This window comes from Callospermophilus lateralis, chromosome X (assembly GCF_048772815.1).
Source record: "Callospermophilus lateralis isolate mCalLat2 chromosome X, mCalLat2.hap1, whole genome shotgun sequence".
NCBI classification, from domain to species: domain Eukaryota; kingdom Metazoa; phylum Chordata; class Mammalia; order Rodentia; family Sciuridae; genus Callospermophilus; species Callospermophilus lateralis.
The window spans coordinates 108,712,898-108,738,560 of NC_135325.1; the positions used below are offsets into that span (position 1 = coordinate 108,712,898).

A 25,663-nucleotide genomic window follows, 5' to 3' on the forward strand; every position below is an offset into this window, starting at 1 on the left:
CTCATCTGCCTTAAGCTCTGCAATGTAAAATAGAGCTTCAAGAATTTGGGCCTTAAGCAGTGTTCCTGGCATCTCTGACATCACCCCAACAGCTGAGAGTGATGGTGTCTCAAGAAAGCTCACAAGCCCCAAGCCCTGTGAATTCTTTCTGTTCCATTGGCATGTGAACTCCACACACACACACACACACACACACACACACACACACACACACACTATATGCCACTCAAAATCATTCTAAATACCTCCTGGAAGACATCTGCCAATAAGGATACCATGTCAGCCGTGTTTTAAATATAGGAACCTCTCAACATCTTCAACCAGGGAACAAAATGCAAAAGGAATGCAGATTAACTTGCCCTGAACTTTATACCTCTGAAGTCTCTCTACTTGATCCTATCCTTCCATGAAAGGTTCTGGTGGCGCTGAAGATAAAATGGGACTTCTGGATCATGTGGTAAGATCTCTAAGCTGTACTCCAAGGGCAGCTTGCCTATTTATAGAGCATCTGCTTTAGGGCACAGTTCAAACTTGGGCAAATCTAAAGAACTTGATTTAAGCATGCATACACACACACACACACACACACACACACACACACACATATACATATTTAATTTACCATCTTCATTTTCCATTCAGTCACCGTGAGCCAAACTAAACTTTAAATAGTTCAAAAATCTGTCAAAGTTTGGCTAGATGTATTTTTCCAAGAATCTTTAGAATTTATATTATTATATTTAGAATTTTTAAGCCATTTAAACACTCTGATCTATAAAAGTGGTCGCCTCTCCATTCCAGTAGTTGACAAACTGAGGTATAGGGACTCAAATCACTTTTTTTAAACATTGTTTTTAAAGATGAACACAATATCTTTAATATATTTAATTTATTTTTATATGGTGCTGAGAATTGAACCCAGTGCCTCACACATGTGGGACAAACTCTACCACTGAGCTATAATCCCAGACCCTCAAATCACTTAAAAGGTCACTCTTGGCTTTCCTTTATGCTAGCTCTTCACACCACAATAGTACAAAGACAAATAGTAGCTACAATTTATTGAGTGCCTAATACATGCATACATTCACTCTAATATTTATACTTATCAGTCAAGATAGATGATAGTATACCCATTTCACAGTTATTAGGAAACTTGAGGATATGGGGAGTTAAATAATTTACCGCAAAGTCAAGTTATTCCAAAGTGACACATGTTGGAGTTAAATAAATCTGTTTCATTTTAAACACTTTGTTCTTTTTCCCAAATTGGATATTTTAGTGATGGCCTCAAATTTCTCATTCTGTCTCTAAATCACACACCAATAAGTCTTTGTAATTAAAAACACATAATAGTGATTTAATAAACATACAGGTAGGGCAGTAAACCTTACAATCCTCCAACAGTTCTTTTAAAACTTAAAATGGTGAACATTTTCCTTGTCACTCACTTCTATATCCTTTCCTTCTCCATGCCAACATGCCTGTACACATATATACCTCTCCCCTGATGACAAGGGCTATCAGGTGATTGATACATTTGTGGGATATTGTTTTGGGTCGTGAAGGTTTCACAGTTCCTCATTGATGTTTCCATCATAACTAAAGATAAAAATGTTTGGTAAGTTGGGTTTCCCCTATCATGCTTATGCACTTGTGTTTGTGAATACACAAGTAATACTTTACACATAGCCCTGTAACATTTCAGCTTGCTAGGTTTCTCCTGTTATGGCAGCCTGCTGAGATACTTTTGGATATTGATTGTGTTATCTATGCCTTAGCTAATCCCACCATTCTTCATGTCATCACTGAATATTAGAAGTATGCCTTCTAAGTCTTCCATTCAGACACTGGTACAAAGCAAACACCTAAAGGCCTCTCTCTCCAGGTGATGTTAGATTGTTAGGAAATTATTCTTCAGGCCTAACAACTAATTAGTCACACACAACTAGATGATCATTTTGCCAACTTTTCTTGTTACACGTTTAAAAACAAATCACGGGAATCTCTGCCAAACACCTCACTGAAATCTAGACATACCATGTCTGTGGCATTCCTCTGATGCAGTAAATCAAAAATGTGTGTGTTTTACACACACATACACACACACACACACACACACACATACACACACACACACATACACATAGAAATGCTTGATTTGTTCTGGGTGAGCACAAAGTACCTCCTAGTAAACACCAAGATTACTGAAGAGAACTCGTACTTTCTAAGATTCTAAACTAGAATTTTATGAAGATGTGATATCAAGATTCCTTGTTTGTGACTTCCACAGTCCAATTTCTACTCCTTATTAAAGATGAGGATAAAAAACAATATGCTTGACTCCAGTCTTTGGGCTTTTTTTCTAGTTGTTGCAATGCCCTGAAGTTTACCTACAGTGATATCCTCTTAATAACCATAAGATTTCTCACTGCCCTGGGATGTAACTGGCCTGTCTTGGGCCTCATGTTTTGTGACACACCACCATAGTAATTCACTTAGCTTTTTGGGTTTTTTAAATAGATTTATTTATTTATTTATTTATTTATTTATTTATTTATTTATTTATGGTGCTGAGGATCAAATACAATGCCTCACACATGCTAGACAAGCATTCTGCCACGACCTACAACCCCAGACCAGCTTTTTGGTTCTTATCAGCTGCTCAACCACAATACAGAATGCTGGGAGAAGTAATGACTTAGATGAATATGGACTATCAGAAACTATCTAGATAAACTTATAACACAGAAAAAGATAAAACTTTAAACCTCTAAAGAAATTACCAGTAAAACTCAGTATATGTAAATGATAATATAATTTTTACTCTGAATATTACCTATGCTGGAGACACTCTGCTCAAGAGTTGCTATGCAAAATCACTGGCTGCTAGCTAAGGAAAGTATATAGTGAGAAATACAAGATTGATCTATCATTATCATTTTACCCTTACTAAGTACCAACAATGAGCTACAAAGCATGTGGAAAATATCACTGGTCACACATGTTAAATAAATTTATAGTTGAAGTAATGTTTGGTCTTAAATAACCATGGGCATGCAAGACTGGGACCAGATATTTGGTTGGGCCAATTAATATGGGACTGTCATCTAGGATCAAGAGTGTCCACTTTGTATAGATAATCCAGTTCAAGAAAAAAAAGAGCTTAGTACATTCTTCCCATTGGATTTTGTCAGAATTCTAAGTGACATGAGCAAAGAAAACCTGGATGTGTTGGTCATTGGCTTCAAAGAAAAAAGTCTGGCTCACTAGTTAAAACATAGACCTTCGGTGATCACTTCCAATAGGAATAACATTACCACTAAGCCATTCACATTCTTCCATTTGTTCTCCATTTTGACCAACATTTCATTTTAGGAGGTGGCTGATAGGGATTAGAGAACATTCTGTGACTTCCTTATGTATTGTAGATATTTAGCACATTCATTAGATGAACACTCAAATGAAGACATGGCTCGTGGAGGATTAAAGCCTTAATGTTAACTTAAAGAGCACCCTGATTTTTAAAAATTGCACCCTGAGTTTTTGCAATTGGAACCCTTTAAGTGAAATTGTACTTAAAAGACCAATATCTAAAGAAGATTTTTAAAACTAAACTTTTTCTGGTTCCAATAAAATGAGGGATTCTGAACAACCTCCATAGCCCCTCTCCCACATTCTCTATGGAACACAATCTGAATACATTGCTCTAAACAACTGAGCTATCTGGCACATAAGCCCACTGACTAATACGTTGCTAATTTTGCTATTCTGGAAGGAGAGAGGAAGCACTGGAGAAATTATTATAGGGCATCAAGGAAGGTGGAGGAATGAGATTCTGGGGAGAAGAATAAAAGGATAACTGACTCTGAAAGCAGACAGGAGCCTGAGTCAACCTCTGGCAGAAGGTATAAGGTCCCCAGCAACAGTCCTGCTGACTCTGCCTGCTTTCGGTTCAGTGATCCCAGCAGAGACCACCCCACCCTGTGCATCAACTGCTCAATGTGTTTAATGAAGTAGTGGGCAATGAGGTGGGTTTGTACTAAACTTAGTTAATATCCAGAAAAAGAGATAAATAATTAGCAAGTTCATGCTTCATGCTATGCAACCTTTTGCCCCAAAGACGAACGCATGGCCTCCTGCCACTATTTGGAGTACTCACTATTTGCAACTGGTTTACATTGTGCAAGAGCCTGGAGAATGAGGGTAATGGCACTACAGAATATTGATCTGTTTATTTCCCACTTTCAGTGTTGTCATTTACTACCAGTGTGACTTTGGACAAGTCATTTCTCTCTCTTGGCTTTAAAAGTTGCATCTATAAAATCAGAAGGTTAGACCCTATGGTCCTGCTCTTATGTAACCCTGCCTTTTACCTCAGAAACTGGCCAGTATTGAATGTGAACAATGACCAAACTGGAATCTAAATTCAGAAGTAAATTTGGGGCAGCAAAGATTTAGTCCTTTGAATTGACTGATAAAAAAGATCTGTCTATATTAAATATATATCAGTCTATGCTACTGTGTTAGCTGCTATAGGAAAAAAAAGAAATATATACAGGATCCCACACTTAAGAAGCTTACCATTCATAGAGGTAAGACACATATCCATAAATATTATAGGTGAAAAGATATCTCTGAACTTCTCAAATAGTATTTGAATATAACATACATACATACACACACACACACACACACACACACACACACATATATATATATATATGTATACACACCATTATTCTACATATAATAAAGGTTCATGGAGGTAGACAACAAACATTTATAACTATTTATTAAAAATACTGTGCTGCATTTGGCCGGTAGGTAAATATAAATAGAATATGAGAACCTATGGATTTTGTACATAATTTAGAAACACAATTCTAACTTTGAAACCTGATAGCCTGTGAAATTTTCTGGAAATCCCTTTTTATAGTAGAACTTGTCTTTCCATAGCTAACACTTCCAATATTTCTAATTTTAAAAATTTATGAAAGAGCACAATATAGTAATAAAAAAACAATGTATGTCCCTCCATTGCTCAATCAAGATGACCACAATATTGCTACCAGCAACATGCTGGCTCACCATTTCTGACTCATCTTCCATTTTTGAGTAATTTAATTTAAAGTGCAAGGTCTAAAATACATGACCCAATTTAAGCACCTTTAATCCTGAATGTACTAAATATAGCAAATGGTTCATTTTCAAGAAATGTAATATGAAATACTTGGGAATTCTTCTTGATGCAGTGTTATTAAACTGTACATAGTAATTAAGATATTAAAAACACATGCTCCCTAAAGCCACCAGACATTGTAATTTTTTTCAGGCCATTAAGCAAAATGACAGAAGATTTTTTAATGATAAATGTGTTTTGGAATGTATCAGCTAATTCCCTTTAACTTCATGAAATAATGTTTAGCTCCACAGAGTCTAGGTCTGGTATTTAAAGACTAATTCATGTTGTTCTTTTGTGACTCAGAAGTCATTCATTGACTCTTGTTAACATGCCATTGTAGATACTTGATCTTACACACACACACACACACACACACACACACACACACACACACTAGCTGTACATGGAAATGGCAATTATTAGAGTTCTGTCATGCCATTTGTATGTGAAGAAGTACGACAGACGCTGGGTCAGGTCTTTTATTTAAATTTAACATTCAGTGTTAACTTTTCTAGAAACTATTGAACTGGTTCTGTGTTTTACAACTCTCACTGGTTCTTTTGTGAGAAGGTTTATGAAAACAAGTTACCTGGAGTTTTTTCTGTCATGCCTGAGATCTACTTCAAGTATTGTTTCAAAAAAAATCACATGCTAACAAATGCCCTGTGTACTTCTCTGTTATTTAACAACTTTACTAATAAACTTATTAAAAAATTTAACTTTCTATTTAGAAAATTGTGTCTTCTTTATACCAGATTCTGCCATGCATCTTAAAAGTACTTTTCTAGCATTTATAGTGAAGAATGGAGGCAGAGACATGTCACTGCCTGCTCTACATTTTTAATTGGTCTTTGACTATTTAATATAATTCTACAAATTAGAGATAGCTCACAGAAAGTGTACTTGCTATCTATGACTCAAACCCATACCACAAAGTACCTTGATTGCCATTTATTGTGGTAGGTAGTTTTCTAAAAAATCATCCCAATTGGGATTTAGTGAACTATATGTTGAATCTTGTTTTTTCTTTGGCTGACTATATATGAGTTTAAGACTATGGAAATTACTATATTGTGCCCTTGAAAATTGTTAGACTGTAAATTAGGAGTTTTTGTTATTTGTACTCCTGTACATCTTTTTTAAAAAAACTCTTTAATTTGAAGGACATCACTTTTTATACCTTTATTTTATTTATTTATTTTTATGTGGTGCTGAGGATTGAACCCAGGGCCTCAAAATGCTAGGCGAGCAAGTGCTTTACTGCTGAGCCACAACCCCAGCCCCCTCCTGTACATCTTTTATGTATGAATCTTGCTGACAGGTATTCCACGACTAGAAAAACAGAGGGAAAGCTGGGCACGGTGGTGCACACCTGTAAGCTCAGCAGCCTGGGAGGTTGAGGCAGGAGGATTGTGAGTTCAAAGGCAGCCTCAGCAAAAGCAAGGTGTTAAGCAACTCAGTGAGAGCCTGTTTCTAAATAAAATACAAAATAGGGCTGGGGATGTGTCTCAGTGGTTGAGTGCCCCTGAGTTCAGTTCCTGGTGCGCCCCCCCCAAAAAAAAAAAAAAAATAAAGGGGCTGGGGATATGACTCAGTGGTTGAGTACCCCAGAGTTCAATTCCTGGTAGCAAGAAATCAAATCAAAACAAAACAAACAAAAAATAGAAGGAAAGAACACAGAGGATGAAATCAATAACTTTAGATTCTAAGTCTAGTTCTACCACTTTCTTAGCCTTCTAGTGGCCACAGTTTCTTCTTCTGGTAAATGCAAGTAATAATGCCTGGCTCGTTTTCCTCTTAGAGCTGGTGTAATCAGTTTATCTACTGCACACGAGATAACTTTATAAACTGAATTATTATATGCAAATATGTTAGAATTATTATCATTTATGTGGAGTCACATGGTTAACATGATTCAAAGACAGGTCATCTATCTGGCCCTGGAGGAGTGAAACTTAGGGGTGATAAATGTTAATGCTTTTATAGTTTTTATAGTTTAATGTTTTCATAGCCTAATGAGAACAAGGCAGAAGAACAGAAGAACTGGGTGGGGGGAAGGGCAAGTTTAAGTTCCATCTGTGTAGCCTGGAAGACTGGTGGGAAGGGAAAGACATCTGAAAAGATGAGAGGTTACGAAGTGGAAAGGAGTGACCTGGGAACAGGGTGTTTCAAAAAGAGTAGCAGAACAGAGAATAAAGTCACAAGACTTGTTCACAAGAGGGTGCTGGGTTAAAGCCTGACCTTGAGTCACAAATCATGGAATCACACGGCTGGAAGGAATCTTAAGAGGCCATCTCGTCCACTCCCCCACCATTCAGCAGGACATTTCAACCATCCCAAACAGATGAGACTTTATCCCACTTTGAATGAGAAGCTCTGACACCAAATGGGCAGGTATTGACTGCTCTGGCTTCAACTGCTTACAACGAGCAGGCAAACAATTTCTGGAATTTCATTTGAACCTGAACTGAAATGGGGAAAACAATAAATGGCTAGATTTTCTTTGGGAACAATAAGTTCTGTAGCAGTTTAGGGACTGTTAAATTACCACTAACTAACAAATACTCTGAAATAGGGCGAAAATGTTACCGACAAAACTGGGTTAAGGATAAATGGTGCACAGAATCATATAGGTAAGATCATTCTTGATATTTACAATCTTATCTCCATGCAGGAACCTGGATCAGAATGATACTAATAGAAACAAAAACTGGTTTTTAAAAAAGTCATAGAGCCCATCAAATTCCAGGACTGACACTAAAAACTTTGATTCCTCTCCTTACACAAGACAATAAATCCTCACACAAGTTACAAACTGAAAAGGAACTAAAAAGCTCTTCATTTCCAATCGTGGGAATGTTGCACATGAACTCTGGCTGGAAAGGAGGAGGGGAGGCCATTTCACACCTGCAAGCCTTCCCAGGAAAGGGACCCAGGCATGACCCTGAACCCATCCCCTCAAGGTTACATCATGGGACTGTCAATATGGAAATAATGTTACTTTATTCCCCTAGTGGGTATATTATTTCTAGCACTATCAACAGCAACCATAATCTGAAAGGAGGCAGCTGAGAATTTCCATGGAAGAGAGTGAAGAGTTATTTTGGGATGTGGACATAAATGGCTTAGCTATAGTCCATCGCATGGAAACACATGCATATATGTGCATAGATAGGAAGATATCTCTTTGTGTTTATTGATATGTATGTGGGCACATGCTTTCACAGTTTAATAGATACAGCAACAAGCAAAGGGTTTAGGAAAGTCACATTACACTCCAGGATTCACTACTCACATGTGAACTAAGGCAAGTTAACTTAATTCTACCTCCCTGTCACCAAAACTTTAGGCCAATTTAGTTAGGCATTCAGTGAATCCAGATGTTTGGCAGTGTATAAGAAACAACATCTGGATGATTGATTGAATTTTCAACGGAACTCACTACATGTTTTGGCAGCCTGCCCACATAGCCTTTAATGGCTTCCTGCCTCAGTTTCCCTACATATAAAAAGGCACAAACATTATTTATCACTTACCTCCCAGAGAGCAGTAAGAATGACATAATGTCCAAGGGTAACAATGAATTCTTCAAAAGAATGTTTCTATGACAGTACTATACCTTATACAATTTCAGGTTGGATTTCTTTCCTAAGCAATTAGTCTTTAGAACATGAAATAACTTTGAAATATGGTTAAACGCTATACAAATAGAACACATTATCATCAACATCATCATATCATCCTAACTTCATTCTTTATGACTTCCCTAAAGCATCTCACTTTCAGATTGAATCATAGCCAAAATACGAATTTTATTTAAGCTCTGAAGAAAAAAAAAAAAAAACGTGTTTTGGCTATGTAAAGCAACACAGATGAGAAAAAAAATCAATGTGGGTGTTTGGAGCACAACCAATTTTAACAGCTTGACTCAAACAGGTAAAACTGGTCTATCAATGAGAACTAATTGGTTGCCCAATGGTATTTGCATGGAAACTGAAAATGTTCACATAATTATGACCAGAGGTAGGAGAAAGGAATTGTAATGGTAACTTCTCCATTTCTGACTATATACTCCTCTCTCCCTATGAATTGTTTTCATCTTTTGTTGCTGACAGTTGGAGGAAAGGAAAAGAAGGAAAGAATATAGGAGAGAAAAGAAGTATATCAAAGGGATGTGCAATCATACAAAACTGGAGGAGCAGTCTTGGTGTGGCAAAGTACTGGAACTCCAATTCAGAGTTAAGTCCTGCCTACTGGAAATAAGCCTGAACATAATCCCATAATTATTAATAAGTGCCTATCAAGCACATGCAATTACATATATTTGTGTGTGCATGGTACACACACACATGCACACACACACACACACACACACACACACTGAGCTTTTTGTCAACTCTATAATACTACCAATGAGAGAACTGAAGCTCAGAAAAGTTAATGATTTGCCTGAGTTTATACATCTGGTAAGACCCACAACTAAATTCAGACCCATGTGAATCCAAAGCCCATATTCTTTCCACTGTACCTGAAATCTTTGCTAACAGGGCTTAGTATAAATATATTTACAGAGACCCATGTCTGATGCAGTTTCCCTTTTTTCTTGGGTGGAATTCACCCACAGATCTTTATCTAATCCTTCTTATGACTGACCTTCCCCTGCTTGTCTTTACCTGCTACAACTCTACATGGCAAATTTTAACACTGGAAATCTTACTCATCTAGCCCACCACAGACTTAAGCATATCACCTAAAACCAATGAGCAGCAACCCTCTTCCAGATAGTCAACACAGACTGCCCTTTGTCTTCATTTAACTACTTCCTAAAGAGGCTGTAAGACAGAGGATTTGACTTCTTTGGAATTTTTAAAGTTACCACCACATGGTTGAGCACATAGTAAGTACTCCTTAAGGTCTACTGACCAAGAGACCTTTGGACAGTATTCCTCCTTTAGGATTAGAAATATGGTGATGGGACCTGAGATTTTTGCTTTATTAGTACCAGGATCTAACTGGTTGAGTGGAACCACACAGGAATGCTTAGTTTGAGTAATATGGAAGCCAAATACTACTCCTGTCCGCAAATAAGGCATACTATGCTCTCAGTTCATTTGTGGACACTTTATGTTGTCTATGCTCTGATCCCTTCATATATGTATTATGAGGTTGCTCTGCACTCAGGGAACACATAATAAATGGTTGTTATTGCTGCTGATCACAAGGTAATGGTAGTGTTTGCATAACTGATCCTTCTGTGAAAGCACAGCTTTACTAAGTTCAATCAAGTCATGTTAGATACAGTATATTTCATAATACAGCTGTCAATACTTTAACAATGCAACTGCAGTGAAATGCACAACTACCAGAAAGACCTTGCAAACATTTTGTAAGAAACACAAAAATTTCACTGCTAGGGCTGGCGATATAGCTCAGTGGTAGAGCACTTGCCTAGCATGTGTGAGGCCCTGGGTTCCATTCTCAGCACCACATATGTATAAATAAAATAAAGGTCCATCAATAACTAAAAAAAATTAAAAGTCCACTGCTAAGCTTGATATTAAATAACAAAATCATGCCCATATCTTCATAAGAAACTTTTGTCCTTGCATTAGCATTTTTGTTTCATTAATTTTTTCCTAAGCTACAAATAGAAGTCAATAGGTCCAGTGCCTTCCATTCAAGGATCATGGGGTAGGAACACTGTTACTCTGGCATATAGTGGCCTTTTTTGATGCCTTTTTTTTATTGTGGTCACAAAGCAATCACAAACAGATGGTACAACTAACTTTTATTTGTGTCTTGTTACTAAACTCCATACAAAAGGAAAAACTATGTGTACAGGTCAGGGGAATCTGTGGATGAGTCAGAAGTTGGCAAAGATGCAGTGAAATTGGACCTCTTATATCTTGCTGGTGGTAGTGAAAACTGATATATTCTCATTGGAAAGCAAATTGGAAACAGGCATTAAAATGGTCATATCCTTTGACCCAATAACACCAGTATTTTAAGAAAATAATCTAAGATCAGGAGAAATCACTCTCTATGAAAAGATAGCTTTATGATGGTATGAAATTGGAAGGAACCAGAATGCCCAGCAAAAGCAGGCTGATTAATTATGATGGATACTCAACAGAATATTATGCAGCCACAAGAAATGTTTAATATGAAGATATGTGGCAACATGAGGAAGTGTTGCCAATATAGTGTCACTTTTAAAGAACTACAAATCTTATATACTTCCAAGAATAATAATGTCTCTGTGAGTTTTGGGACAAATATTAGAACAGAACATGCAAAATTGAAAACAGTTGGGATAGTTTAGAGGGATTATAAGAAATATTTTACCCTCTATTTTCCCAGCTTCCTTTCATATTGTAATATTGTCATAATAATTTAAAAGTAGGATAAAAAACAAGGACCAGAAGTCCTTTTTTGTGGTACTGTGGATGGAATCAGAATTTTATGTATGCTAGGCAAATATTCGACCACCTCGAACTTGCAATCCTCCTGCCTCAGCCTCCTGAGTAGTTAGAATTACAGGAGTGTGCCACCTCATCCAACATTCATAAATCCTTTTTAGTAGAGAATCTTTGAAGAAAATAAATAATAGCTGCCTCTCTAAAAGCCCTAATATACAGTGTGGACAGTGAAAATCATTCACCTCTTAACTTTTTTGTCATTTCTACTTTTGTTGGATATACCACATACCTGGTTAATGTGCTTCAGTTTGTCAATGATTTGACTAACCACCGGTTCAGGGCCCTTCATTTTCAGCTCATGGAGGTTGAACTGATTTTTCATCCCATTCCTTGCTGCCTTTTGGCTGTATCTGTAAAGATAAAGGTGAAGAGGAAAGGTTTGTCAAAGAAGTCCCAACCAAAGGGAAAGCTGACTATATTTGGGACCAACAGTGAAGCTGGCTGTAAGTTCTCTTTAGCCTTTTAGGCCATGGAATAACTCCATGGTGCAAAAGTAAACCACTCCAGAGAGAGTTCTTTTATAGTGGAGAAATTTGTTCCACAAACAATATTAGTTCAACCTTTTTTCAAAGTTTTGGGGATACAATAATGAACAAGATAGACAAAGCCTCTGCCGTTATTGTGTTCTCAATATTGTGGGGCATCTAGAAGGGCCAGTGGCAGAGTGGAGTAAGAGAGAGGTTCAAGGTCTTGGCTAGTGGGAGATTCAAGGTCTTGGCTAGTGAAGTACACCAAAAGGACATTAACCCCATGTTTTCCACTCATTTGAAGAAGAAAGGATGCCTGATGCTTTTCACCTCTTCTTCTTCTTCCTCCTATCACTTCATGTAGACCTCAGAAGAGCAGTTTCCACTCAAGAAACTTTCTCAGGCCATTTGCAGCATACCTGGTGCCTGTCAGTTTCCCTCTATATCCTCTCTACAAGTAGATCAGGGGAAACTTTACATGTACTCTTGCAGGAAAAGCATAGGCTTCACCTCAGAATCGAAGATTTAAGGTTATCTTTGGATCCCTTCATCAGCAATGAGAAGGGGGAATATTTACAACCCTGGGCAATTCTATCTTTCATCAATGTGGGGCTTTGCCAGCTTCAATTGGAATAGTAATTTACAACCAAAGGTGTTTCCTTTCCCTGAACTCATGGTTTTAGATCTCTGTATATTGTTATTCCCCATTTTGCAAAATAAAGCAAATAAAAAATTAAAAAATAAACACAAGAAACACATTTCATTTCCTTCTTTCTCTTTCATCATGTTCAAATACAAGAACATTACCAAAGAGGAAAAAGGACCGTGAACTCTTTTTTGCTTTCTCACAATCCTAACAATGAGAATGCTTTCTTAAAGAAATAAAAAGATTCACAGATCATTTGCTCTCTCTTTATATACCTTTTTATTCCCCTGTCACCATAGGATAGTCGGGCTTAAGGGTAAGTTCATATTTTTAATTATAAAAGTGATAATGCTTGTTGTAAGCCATTCAAACAATACAGAAATAAAAGCATAAAATAAAAGTTTCCCCATAATTCTGTCTTTCCAAAGAGAACCATGGTAAACAGTTTGAGATAGTTTATATATGTGTAGATATACTATACATCTGATATATATTTGTAAGCATTTTCACATGCATATATTATAATTTTAACCAAAATTAGACTTATGCTATTCATACTGATTTGTATCATTTTATCAGTAATATATATATATATACATACACACACACACACACACACACACACACACACACACACACCTTGGTTATATTTCCATGCCAGAACATACACAAACTGTCTTTTTCTTATTCTTCTACATGGCTATATCATAATCTAATGGATAAATTATCAACATTTGAGTTATGGCTGATATTTTGTTAATATAAGCAATGCTGCAGAGAATAACTGTACTTACTGGATTTTCCACACTTGTATTCCATTTTACCAAGCATAAATTCCTGAAACTGAGTCTATTTATTTATTTTTAATTGACTTTTTATTGTTGCATTTGAATCAGTTTAAATTTCAAATCTCAAGTTATAAAATGAAATGAATTAACACCAGTATATTTTTACACAGCACTTTACAAAGTAATTTGTGTCAAGCAGCTCATTTGAGCTTCTCAACCACACTGTGAGGTGGATAGGGCATTATCTCTTTATTACTGAAAATTTCACAGCTTCAGAAGATATTGATCTGATTCTGCTAGATGTTCCCTTCCATGATATAATGTTTCTGCCAATATTAAGGACATGGTTTGAAAAACATGCTTGGTAGCAGAGGATGTTAGGAAATCTAGTTCTGATTTTTCATAATTTACAGTCATCCTCTAAAAAACAAAATATGTTAGAATACAAAGCTGAAGAGAATATCTGCGTTCTTCTGAGATGGCACCCTAACATATTTAGTAGATTTTTAAAAACATTTCCACAGGATGCTTTCCATTTGATTTCCACGCCTCCCCCACCTGAACATTGATTTGGTTAGTCCTTAAATACTGAGCTTCTTACATGGATTTTGGTGCAAGTCTAAATTGGGACAGGGATTTTGGTCTTTTCTGGGTTTCAGGAGTTGGATTCTATTTTTTCATGATATTTCCATTTATTTATTTTTCCATTTTTATTATGGCATTATAATTATATATAGTATTTGAGTTTATCTTGAAAAAATAATACATGCAAGGAATTTGATTTCAATCCCCATTACCTCTTTTTTCCCTTTCCTGTACCCTGCCCGTGTTCTCTCTCCTCTCCTCTATTGATCTTCCTTTTCCTCTGTTTAGGAGTTGGATTCTTGACCATCTTGATGTGAGTGAGAGGACTTCAGTACTGCAGCTTCACATATTGCTTGAGGAGCACATAGGCACTGGAAGACTCACTTCATAAATGTCCCTGATGGCTGCAGCCTATACCATGATTTTTAAAAACTTAATTTTTTTTTCTTGGTGCAGTACAATTATACATAATAGTGGGGTCCATTATGGCATATTTGTACATGCATATAATTTCATCAACCTCATTTCCCAATACTTCCCTTTCCCTCCCCACCTTCCTCCCCATGATCAGCTTGCTCTACTCTACTGATCTCTCTTCTAGTATTATTTTAATTACTACATTATGAATACATATATAAGCAGGATTCATTGTGGTATATTTGTACATGGTCATAGCATAATTTGTCTACCAATTTCTGAATGAAATACTTCTTAAAGGCTTTGTCCTTGGGTACACATAGAGAGCGATTCCTCTAGTGAATAGGTTGTAGGTGGCTGTGGGGTCCAACCATTGTTCCTTCTTCTTCTTGTTTTTATTTATTTATTTATTTTTGTACCTTTGCTTGAACCCCAGGAAAAGATCAAGCACTAGGCTGGGGCCCTCTTACACAACACGAGATCCATATTCCCACACCAGAAGCACCCTTAGCAGAAGGTTGTCACTTTAATCAAAATTTCCAGATTATTCGGCGTTTCTGCTGAAATCTAGGGTGGAAAGGCATTCCTAGAGTTTATTTATTGGTGGGACAAAGTACCTACTGGTGGAAGAAAATTATACGTATCCAAGCAATCATCACATCATGATGCCCTATGCCTTAACCCCTTGTCCCATATTTCACTTCTTTAACTTCAAACGTTAATTGAGGGGAGGGGTATGATTCATGGTAGGGCACTTGCCTAGCCAGCTGAGATCCTGGGTTCAATCCCCAGCACTACAAACAAACTAGTGAATGCACAGACCATCAGCTATCACATAGCAATTGCCTTTGAGGACTGTTTTTAAAGAAACATTCCTTATCTAGTGGGAATAAGCTCGCTGCTAGCCTCCACTTTTATGTTTATATGATGGTGTTAAAATATGGCCCATCTCCTGATGATACCACATCCATCTTGTTTCTTTACTCCTACTGAGGCCTGAGGCACAGACCCTATTCACAGATAAAGAGGCACAGCTCCTTATAAATCTTCTGAAATTAACTCCAGGAATGTGTCCCTACAGACATTTCCCTGGACTTGTTCATATCAAAGTTTGACAGCCACTTTTATGCCCACTCCCTCCAAAACAAATATCTTTCTGAAGTTTATTATTCTCATTGGAATAGTGTGAAAACATCTGCCAACTTAGTGATTTTTACCCATACTTACTTTTCCAAAACAATTATGAATATTAAATTAATCTCACAGCTGATCCCTTGTGGCCCCACTGGAGTATTTTCTGCCATTCAAAAATCATTCCTTTAGCTCTACATTTTAAAAAGTCTTATCTTCAAGCCATTGATAAGGACTAAATACTGCTCCCCAATTCCACGATGATTCAATTTTTAAAAACCAGCATTAGGTTTAAAACTTTGCCAATTTTTTGAAAGTTGAAATAGCATCCACTCTATCTATGTGCTATTTAAATCCTCAAAGGACTGCGGTAAATTAAGCATGGTTTCTGGTTACAGAAGTGTTGGGAAGAACTGGCCCATAGCTTAGCTTAAAACTTGCCTTTATTGCATTGATTTCACAAAGCAACAAACAATTTTACTGGTCCAATTGATGCCTATAGTTGCTAAAACTTCCAGTATTACTTTCAACTAATATCCTTCCCTTAGGTATCTAAATACCTCTCCCCCAACTCCCAGTATCCTTTTCTGTTTCTCATTTATCCTCAGCCAAAGACAATATTCAATCAAAATTTAAAAGAATTGTGTATTTTAATGGAATATGATACAGACCTAAAAAGAACAAAGTAGATCTATATGTGTTGATCTAGAACCAAGTCCAAGATATATTGTAATAGATAACACAGTGGTTAAGAACATAAAATGTGATTCCATTTGTGGTAAAAATGGGTCTGTGTATACATTACAATGGTTCCTCCTTATCTGTGGTTTCACTTTATGCAATTTCAGTAACACACAGCTAACTGTGGTTTGAAAATATTAAATGGAAAATTACAGAAATAAACAATTCACAAGTTTTAAATTGTATGCCATACTAAGTCATGTGATAAAGTCTTAAAACAATCAGATTCCATCCTACCCAGGATGTGAATCATCCCTTTGTCCAGCATGTCCATGCTGTAAATGCTACCTGCCCTCTAGTTACTTGGTAGCCATCTTGGTTACCAGATCAACTGCCCAATATTGTGAGAGACAGAGACCACATTCATGTAACTTTATTACACTATATTGTTATGTGTTCTGTTTTATCACTGTTATTATTTGTCTCTTATTGTGGCTAATGAATAAATTAAACTTTATCATAGGTATGTATGCACAGGAGAGCATAGGACAGTTATCTTTTGGCATTCAAGCAGGATTGGTTCCAGGATGCTCCCACCCATGGATACCAAGATCTGTGGAAGCTCAACTTCCTTATATAAAATGACATAACATTTGCTAATAATCTACACATATCTTTCCATATACTTTGAATCACCTAGTAATACCTAATATATTGTAAATACTATGATTATAGTCACTCTTCTATATTGTTTAGGGAATAATGACAACAAAAGAAATCTGAACCTGTTGAATACAAATGAAAAATTTTCTCCTAATATATATTTTTTTCTTTTCTTTCCTTTGTGGTCCTAGGGACCAAACCCAGGGCCTTATGCATGCTAAACATGAACTATACTTCTGAGCCACATCACCATCCCTTTTGTAATATTTTCCATCCATAGTTGGTTGAATCCTTGGATTTGGAGGGTCAACTTTTATACAGGATTCAATACCATTAGTAGATTCAGGCATCTACTGTGGGTCTTGGAACATATCCTCTATGGATAAGGGGACCAATGTATTCTTATATACTCTCTAAATGTCCAAATATGTACAGGAAATTTTTAGATAAATATGTAAGAAAATGGGAATAGCAGTTAAGAGAGAATAGGTAGATAATGCTTTTATAATTTTTACCACAAACATTTTATTTTTATGTTGCCGGGATCAAACCTGGTCCCTTGAACATGCTAGGAAAGTGCTTTACCACTGAGCTACTTCTCCATCCCCCTGCCATGAATATTTTCAACCTTTATAATTAATTGACTTTTAATGATTGAAATATTACATAATAGTTAATATAAATTTCCCAGCATCCTTGTGATATGATTGACATAAACTGAATATATTTACCATTTACAATGTAATGTTTTGGTATATGTACACATTATGAAATGATTACCACGAATCATCTAATTTATCCATTACTTCCCATAGTTATCTCTTTTTGTGGTAAGAACATTTAAGATCTATCCTCTTATTGAATTTCAAGTAGACAACACAATATTGTTAACTAAAGATATCAGGCAGTTCAGTTTTTAAAGGCAAAAGAAAAAAAAAACAAAGCCAAACTTAGAAGTACAGATAGCTCATATGGTTACCGAATAGATTCTATTAAGTTAAACAGAGCCCATGTTTGTTACTCTTGAGTGAGGTAACCCCTATCAGTGAGGATGTGAATAAGAACGCCTACTATGGGCTGGAAGTATATAGCTCAATGGTAAAGCACTTGCCGAGTATGTGCAAGGTCCCAGGTTCTATTCTCAGCATTGCAAAACAAAACAAACAAAAAAGAATGTACACTATCAGTTGCACCATCTCTCAAAACAGAGGCAAGGGCTCAGGATATAGCTCAGGCAGAGTGCTTGCTTGGCATGTGCAGGGCCCACACCCAGCATTGCAAAAGAATGGGAAAAAAAGAAGGCAAAAAAGGCATTCAAGTTCTCACTCTCCTTCCTTTGTAGACAGCTGAAGTCCTCTCCATATGGATATTGAAGGCCTCCCAGCACCACCCTGATTCATTCTGACCCCACTGCCCTTGCATCTAAACATGTGCTGGGCTCTTTCTTGAATTGATAGTGTCCCTTTGAAGTACCACTCAAAGCATCTCATGGTTCTTCTCTTAACTATTGGTTATTGAGTGCTTTCTCACAGAACATACTGTTCTAAGCACTGCAGAAAAAGAAAACACATTACGTCAAAAATTTTCCTAGCAAGCATATCATCAGCTTTTATATGTGCAGATGAAGAAAGTAAGGCACAGAGAATTTAAGACACTTGCATTAGGTACACAGGTAATCCATCGTTGAGCTGCAGTTTGAACCTTGAGAGTTCAAGTCTAGTTGCCTGTCTTCTTAACCACTCTGAGGGTATTGCTTCCTTGGAGATAACTGAGGCTGACTAAATGTTTGACATTTCTTCACCACACTGCTCCACTGCATGTGACAATGCAGGAGCTACTTATAATTGTCTACAAGGCTCCCAACAGTGCTTACAGAACAGCTGTCTTGGCCTGCTCAGCAGATTTCTTGGCTTGCCCTTTAAAAGCTCTTGGGGAAGACCTTGTACATGGAGTTAGTTCTTCTCTCATACAGAGATCTGACACTATCGTTATTCACTGAAATCTTTGTGTTATTGGGAGATAAGGTGTTGAAGTTAGAGAAAAATAATCTTCCACCACTGCTACCACCGTCACGCCACTGACAAACACCAAAGGTGTTTTGAGGATTTCAAATCTCTAAGGACAGTAGGAAGAGGAAGGTAGGAGAACACTGTACATAATGCCTCCCTGCCTCCATCAGCTCAGCTGTGGCAAAGTAAGCTAAGTGATATGGCCCCAGGGAATTTCATGTACCCTGTGTGAGCGTCAAGCCAAGGGGAACTTGGGTGTCTCTGTAGTTTCAAGTTAATTAATTCATTCAGCATGTCATTTCCATGTGTTCCTTCCATGCCACTGATGTACAGGGTTCATGACAGTCTTTGAATGAGGATGAGCTATGGTAGCCACAGTTCTTCTCATCCACAGACTGCCTAGAGTGTGTCAGGAATGGGAATGCTCATTAGCTGTGGGGGATTTTAATGATGGGTTATCTGCTCAGTAATACTCATCTGTAATTTAATTAATTGTCCTCCTCTCTGCATTCTGCCTCTTTCCTGAAGCTCTGACATGCTTCTGGCAATGAATCCTGGCCAGGGGAGGAGAAATAATAAATTGACAGAAGTGCCGACCTCCAAAATCTAATGTTTTCTTAAGTGGAAATGTTATGTGTGGTGTTAGAAGCGTCACCTTTAAGCATTGCATGGGTGGCTTCTTTTCCCATCCAGTTTTGATCTATTTAGCACAAAAAATGACTGCCACAATACTAAAACAAAACAAAACAAAAAAAAAAAACCCACAAACCTTATTTGTGCAGCGAAGAGGGGAACATGCTTCCCCCTTTCAGGCAGATTGGTTAGGGACTTGGGGGAAGAGGGAGGGGGAGAAACCTGTGTAAAAGCCATAAAGAGAAAAAGAACCTAATTAAAACAGGACATCTGGGCATGCTTGTCTTGGGACAGTTGAAGCAAAGAGAGCACTTGTAGAAGAGGAATAGAGTCAAACAAGCGTAAAATGGGCGATCCTTTCTTCCTATTTCTGTGCTGGTTGTGGCAGCCAGGGTGTAGTGGAAGGAAATCAACAGATTCAAATGTAGAACGTTTGAAATGGAATTGCCCTTAGAGATCAGCTGGTCCAATCCACTTGCTGCATATAAGAAGAAACTGAGACCCAGAAAAGGACTTTTCTAATAGTATCACAAATTCACATTTAAAAGAAATCCCTTTCTTTTACTGCTCTGCAAATGCACCTTGCTGATTTTTAATACTGTTAGTAGATTGAGAACAGGGAAGCTGCTTGAAAATTCACTTTCCTTTTTTCCCCAAAGCATTGGAATTGTGGAAAGTTTGAGAATGAGTCTCAGAAATGCTGAGACTCAAAAATATTTGATTTCACAAAAGTTGAAACTGCTCTTTGGTTATAGACGTCTAAACACAAGTTACAGATCTCACATTCTCAGAGCGCCATCTTATGGAAAAGCTGCAGCATTGCAGGTACTCCCCGACTCAACCAATGATTTGTCAGACTGTTTTCTTGAAAAATACTCCAGCCACAATGAGCCCTGTGGAAAAATGGGATAATCTAAAGAACATAAATAGCTTTAAAAACAAACTAGAACACAGGATAGAAAAAAAATCTTATTAAGAGGCTCTAAGAAGTATTTCTCATTTCTGAGATGCAGTCTTAATTTACATAAATGTGCAGAAAAATAAAGCAAAGATGAAAATAGCTGAGATTTGTAAATGAGATTAATAAGGGCAGTAACAATTTGATTCTTATTTATTTATGCACATATTTAACAAAAATGCTTTTCATAATTGTAAGTGTGGCCTTTCAAAATTACAAATAGATTTTGGTAAAGAAAAAGCAAATACTAGGGAAAACATAAGAGGATGCAAACCCATTTATATATCATTTAATGGCAATATAAGAGAATATCTGCATTGGAATCCATTTTTAGCTTAGTTTCCAACCTCTCTGTGAGGAGGGATTAAAATGATGGTCTTGGAATATAATCAAGAAGTCACTTAAAGTCAGAGAAGCAAAGAAGAGTTTTCAGCTGGTGAGGAAAGAGCGAGAAGTTGATATCATTCACCACAGAGAGAAGAGTCACTGGCTATGAGGGACAGTCCCCAGCAGAGAGGGAAGGTAGAAAATGCTGGAGATGGGACCGCCAGTATGTTAGACTTAAGAAGTCAATTCTCCAGAGTAGCCTGGAGAAAAGGAGAGAAAAAAAGGAAATAAAAACAGTGCAAGTGATTCTTGGGAGAACTCCAAGATAGGTAGAGCTCAGTGTGTAGACAAGTTGGTGAGAACTGATAGTAGGCCAGGGCAGGCAAGCTGGCACAGTGCTCTCTGATGGGTGTCTCTGAGGCACACATACAAATGGGGAAAGGACTCCTGACAGTGTTTAACTGTTAACAAAAACAAATAAAAATATACAATCAAAGCTCATTAATTGGAAGGGGAGTAACAGAGCAAGGAATGTAGTACAGCTTTCTTATTCAAGCACCACAAATGCATTCACCAAGTTTTCTAGTCCCACCAAGTTAAACCAAAAGCATTTTTTTTGTTTATTTGCTTTCTTTTTTTTTTCTTTTTTGGTATTGACCCCAGGGGCACTTTACCACTAGACTATATCCCCACCCCTTTTTATTTTGAGATAGGGTCTTGCTAAGGTCCTGAGGCTGGCCTCAAACTTGCATTCCTTCTGTCTCAGACTCCCAAGTCATTGGGATTACAGGTGTCCACCACTGCACCTGGATCATACCTGATTTTAAGTTAGTTTTGGACATCACTTCTAGTGAGATGTGAATGAGCTGTAACTCCCCTGGAATACAATAATCAAGAACAAGGGAACAAGGAACCAGTCGCATACCTCAACAACACACGAGGGCATTTTATGAAAGTAACTGATATTCAAAATAATGATCAATAATTTTAAGAAGTTAAATTCAGTTTGGTACACATAGTTTACTAGGGCCACATGTAAATATATTTTTCAAAAGACCAAGTTATGTGGTAGAAAGATGAATGGGCTTTGAGTCAGAAATACAGATTCAAAAACTGGTTCCATCACATTCTGTATGACTTTTAACAAGGAATTAAACCTTTTTGAACTTGAGTTTCCTCATTTGTAAAGTGAGAATAATGCCATTTGCACTGTTTTTATGATTAAGGTCCAGCCTCAGGACCTTAGCAAGACCCTATCTCAAAATAAAAAGGGGTGGGGATATAGTCTAGTGGTAATGAATATAATGAATGTTAGTAAGTTGAGATAACATAGGCAACATGCTGAAAATAGTGCCTAGCACACAGAAGGTTCTATGTTATGGGTATTATTAGTGTTATTATGTGAAAGTACTGAACACAGTGCCTGACATGCAGTAGGTGTTCAATGAATGTCATTTGAAAAGAGCTTCCAGAGACAGGATAAATGAACTTTGCTATGAGTAATTAGAAGAAGCTTTGTATCCCCTTTTCTTAGGGCCTCACTAAGTTGCTGAAGCTGGTCTTGAACTTGAGATCCTCATGCCTCAGTCTTCTGAGCTGCTGGGATTATAGGTGTGCATGTAATCTGAAAAAATTTAAGAAACCAGAGTCCACTTGTCTTCAGTATGGTTCTAGGTAAAGTATGAGTGAAGGCAGGGGTGAAGATGGTATAGGACCAGAGGAAATGAGCATAATAAAAGCATTGAGCTTTCTCTGACATTACACTTGAGCACTGATGTGTGAGTAGCTGGTGCTGAGCATTCAGGCCTTGCTGAAAGGGATTTTTCAGCAGAGATGCCCTCATAAATCTTACAGGGGACAGGGCATCTGAAGGTGAACTCATTGGTCAGGACTTCAAATGATTCAACATTAATTTTAGTCCACAGAACAAATCATTCACCTGTGGCTCAGGGAAGCCCACAAGTTTTCCCAAGTGTACAATTTGGGGTGTCAGAAGGTCTCCTCCACTCCCCTTCCTCCTAAAGTTCATATTTGTCCTCTCCATGATATAAAATATTCTGCTTCAACTTTGTATAACTGACATTAGTGATGAATGAGATGGCTCTTGAAAACACCCACATGTTCTTTCAAATCTGTCTTCAGAACACTGCTTTGTTGGTCTCAGGTCCCTACAGTGTCCACAACAAACATCCATTCTTTAATGTGATGATCTTCAAAATAAAGAATACCCTTAATCCTTCATTGACTAAAGACCAATTTGGGAGCAAGGAAAGTCAGAAATGGGGAAAATTGTGACTTGTAGATTCCCACTTTTTATTGTAGAGCTGGGGATCAAACCTGGGCATCATGCATTCTAAGTAAGCATTTTACCACTGAACTACATCCCCAAGCCTAGATTTTTCTCCTGTGTTGGATTTCAAGTATATGTAGTAGCACAAAGTGAAGGTCCCTCAATGTCACTGAAATACTTTAAAAGAAAGCTAAACATGTTCTTGCTGTTAGCTCCTCTTGTCTTAAACCAGTCACTTGGGGACCTCAAAATATTCCACCTGCAGGATTAGGCCTACCTAAATCCTGAGCCAGTGGTGACAAAGATAGGAGGTATTAGCTTAGTTGATTCACCTAAGTAGCCCCAGGTCCTAGAATTATCCTTGCTCCTGAAAGCCATCATATAATGTTTTCAGAGTGAACCCCTAACCATCAATGGTGGTGCCTGTAATAACAGTGGCTTGGGAGGCTGAGGCAGGAGGATGGCAAGTTGGAGGCTAAGCTCAGCAACTTAGCAAGACCCTATCTCAAAATAAATAATAAAAAGGTCTGAGGATGTGGATAAGTGGCAAAGTGCACCTGGGTTCAATCTCTAGTACCAAAAAATAAAAATAAAAAAGCAAGCCACAGGTGTTCACACACACTTACTCTTACCTAGTATCATTTTGTGTTTCCCTGAGCTGTATGGCCTGAACTCTGTTCTGGTTTCCTTAATTGTCTTTATCTCTGTGCCTACTGCATTACCTGGTACTGGGCATATAATGGGCACTCAAAATATGTCTATCAAACTGACCTGAGATAGTGGATCTTCCCCCAAAGTTCAGCTTATGTGGTAGAGACTAACCTACTTCTGCTTGGCCTTTGTCAGTCTATTCCCCCTGGGACTGTAGCCATTGACTGAGGACCTGCCTTACACTGAACTTTTAGTCAGGCAACATTGTTATTCTATCCCACACACCAGATCACCTTCCTTTTAGAAACCAATGGCTACCTGGAGAATATCAGAGCTCCTTCCCTATGCCTTAATGAATCTAATTTTTGAAGTAGTAGGACACACCCTATTTGGGCCAGAGCCAGCAAGGTTCTCATAGTCCATATCCTACTCCTTCCAGCCTCAGTCTCATCCACATGGACCAATCACCTGACTCCAACACTTGAGCTCACCTAAGATACACACCTAAGATACACACTTCTAGCAACAACAATTTGCATTACAAAGTCCTCAAAAATATGAACTTTGCCCGCTTTTGTTGCCACATTGATGAAATCTGACTGTTGTGAAACACATCTGACATACCTATTACATTTGCTATAGGTCAAGTCAACAAACCTGAGAGGATTTCAAATGTAGTAGTGAGGCTTCTAGTTACAACTTTTTCTTAGGTTAGAGAAAGGATTTGCTGTCTTCATCAGTAACAGAATCAGCAAAGAGCAAATGCTATATTCAACACTTAACTAATAAGCATTTACAGACCTCTGTGCTCAGCCACAGAATCCAAGTAGCTAGGGTCCCTGAATTTTCCTGTTCTCACCCACTTAGTCTACTTTGGATTTCATGGAATCTGGTCTTCAGAAAATGAAACATTCAACAGTGACTGTGTTGGACTCCCATTGCAAATCTTTGATGGAGAATGGGCAGCTCTACTACAGTTTGAGTTTTTCTTATCCAAAATGCTTGACACCAGAAGTGTTTTGAATTTTGAAATTTTTTTCCTGGTTATGACACATTTACTTGTATATATAATGAGATATCCTGAGGATGGGACCATGTCTAAACACAGAATCCATTTGATACATATATAAATTATACAGATAGCCTAAAAGTAGTTTTATACAATATTTACAGGGCACTTGCATTTAAAAATCTTAGCTATTTCTTATTTGTTCTTTTTAGATATATATGACAGTAGAGTGTATTCTGACATATTATACATACATGGAGTATAACTTATTCTAATTAGGCTCCCATTCTTGTGTTTGGACATGATGTCGAGTTTCACAGGTCGTATATTCATATATGTACATAGGAAATTTCTGTCAGATTCATTCCACTGTCATTCCTATCCCTGTTCCCCCTTCCCTTCCTTTCATTCCCCTTTGTCTAATCCAATGAACTTCTATTCTTCCTTCTTGTGCATCCGCATTTTGATTGTGACCCATCACATGAAGTCAGGTATATAATTTTCCACTAGGAGTGCCATGCTGACACTCAAAAAGTTTCCATTTTGGAGCACTCTGCATTTTGGCCAGGTCAGGAATGTTCAACCTGTATTTCATAACCCATCAACAGACACATTGTGCTTCACAACATCCAGAGTACTGGGGTTCAGGGGCTGGTGTGGCTAATGGGAAGGAGAAGGGGCTAGCAAGAATAAGGGAACTCAGTAGAAAGTTACCACCTGCAGAAACTGGAACTGCTACTTCTG

The 25,663-nt window shown here is 37.5% G+C and overlaps 1 protein-coding gene across 1 annotated transcript in view; it reads right to left on the reverse strand.

Moving 5' to 3' along the window:
- Gpc3 (glypican 3) overlaps positions 1-25,663 on the reverse strand; it is a 391,686-nt gene that overhangs the window by 88,095 nt on the left and 277,928 nt on the right. Inside the window, exon 6 of the mRNA XM_077106976.1 lies at positions 11,894-12,014. Within this exon, the coding sequence (XP_076963091.1) occupies positions 11,894-12,014 (121 nt within the window). The remainder of the gene's footprint in view (positions 1-11,893; positions 12,015-25,663) is intronic.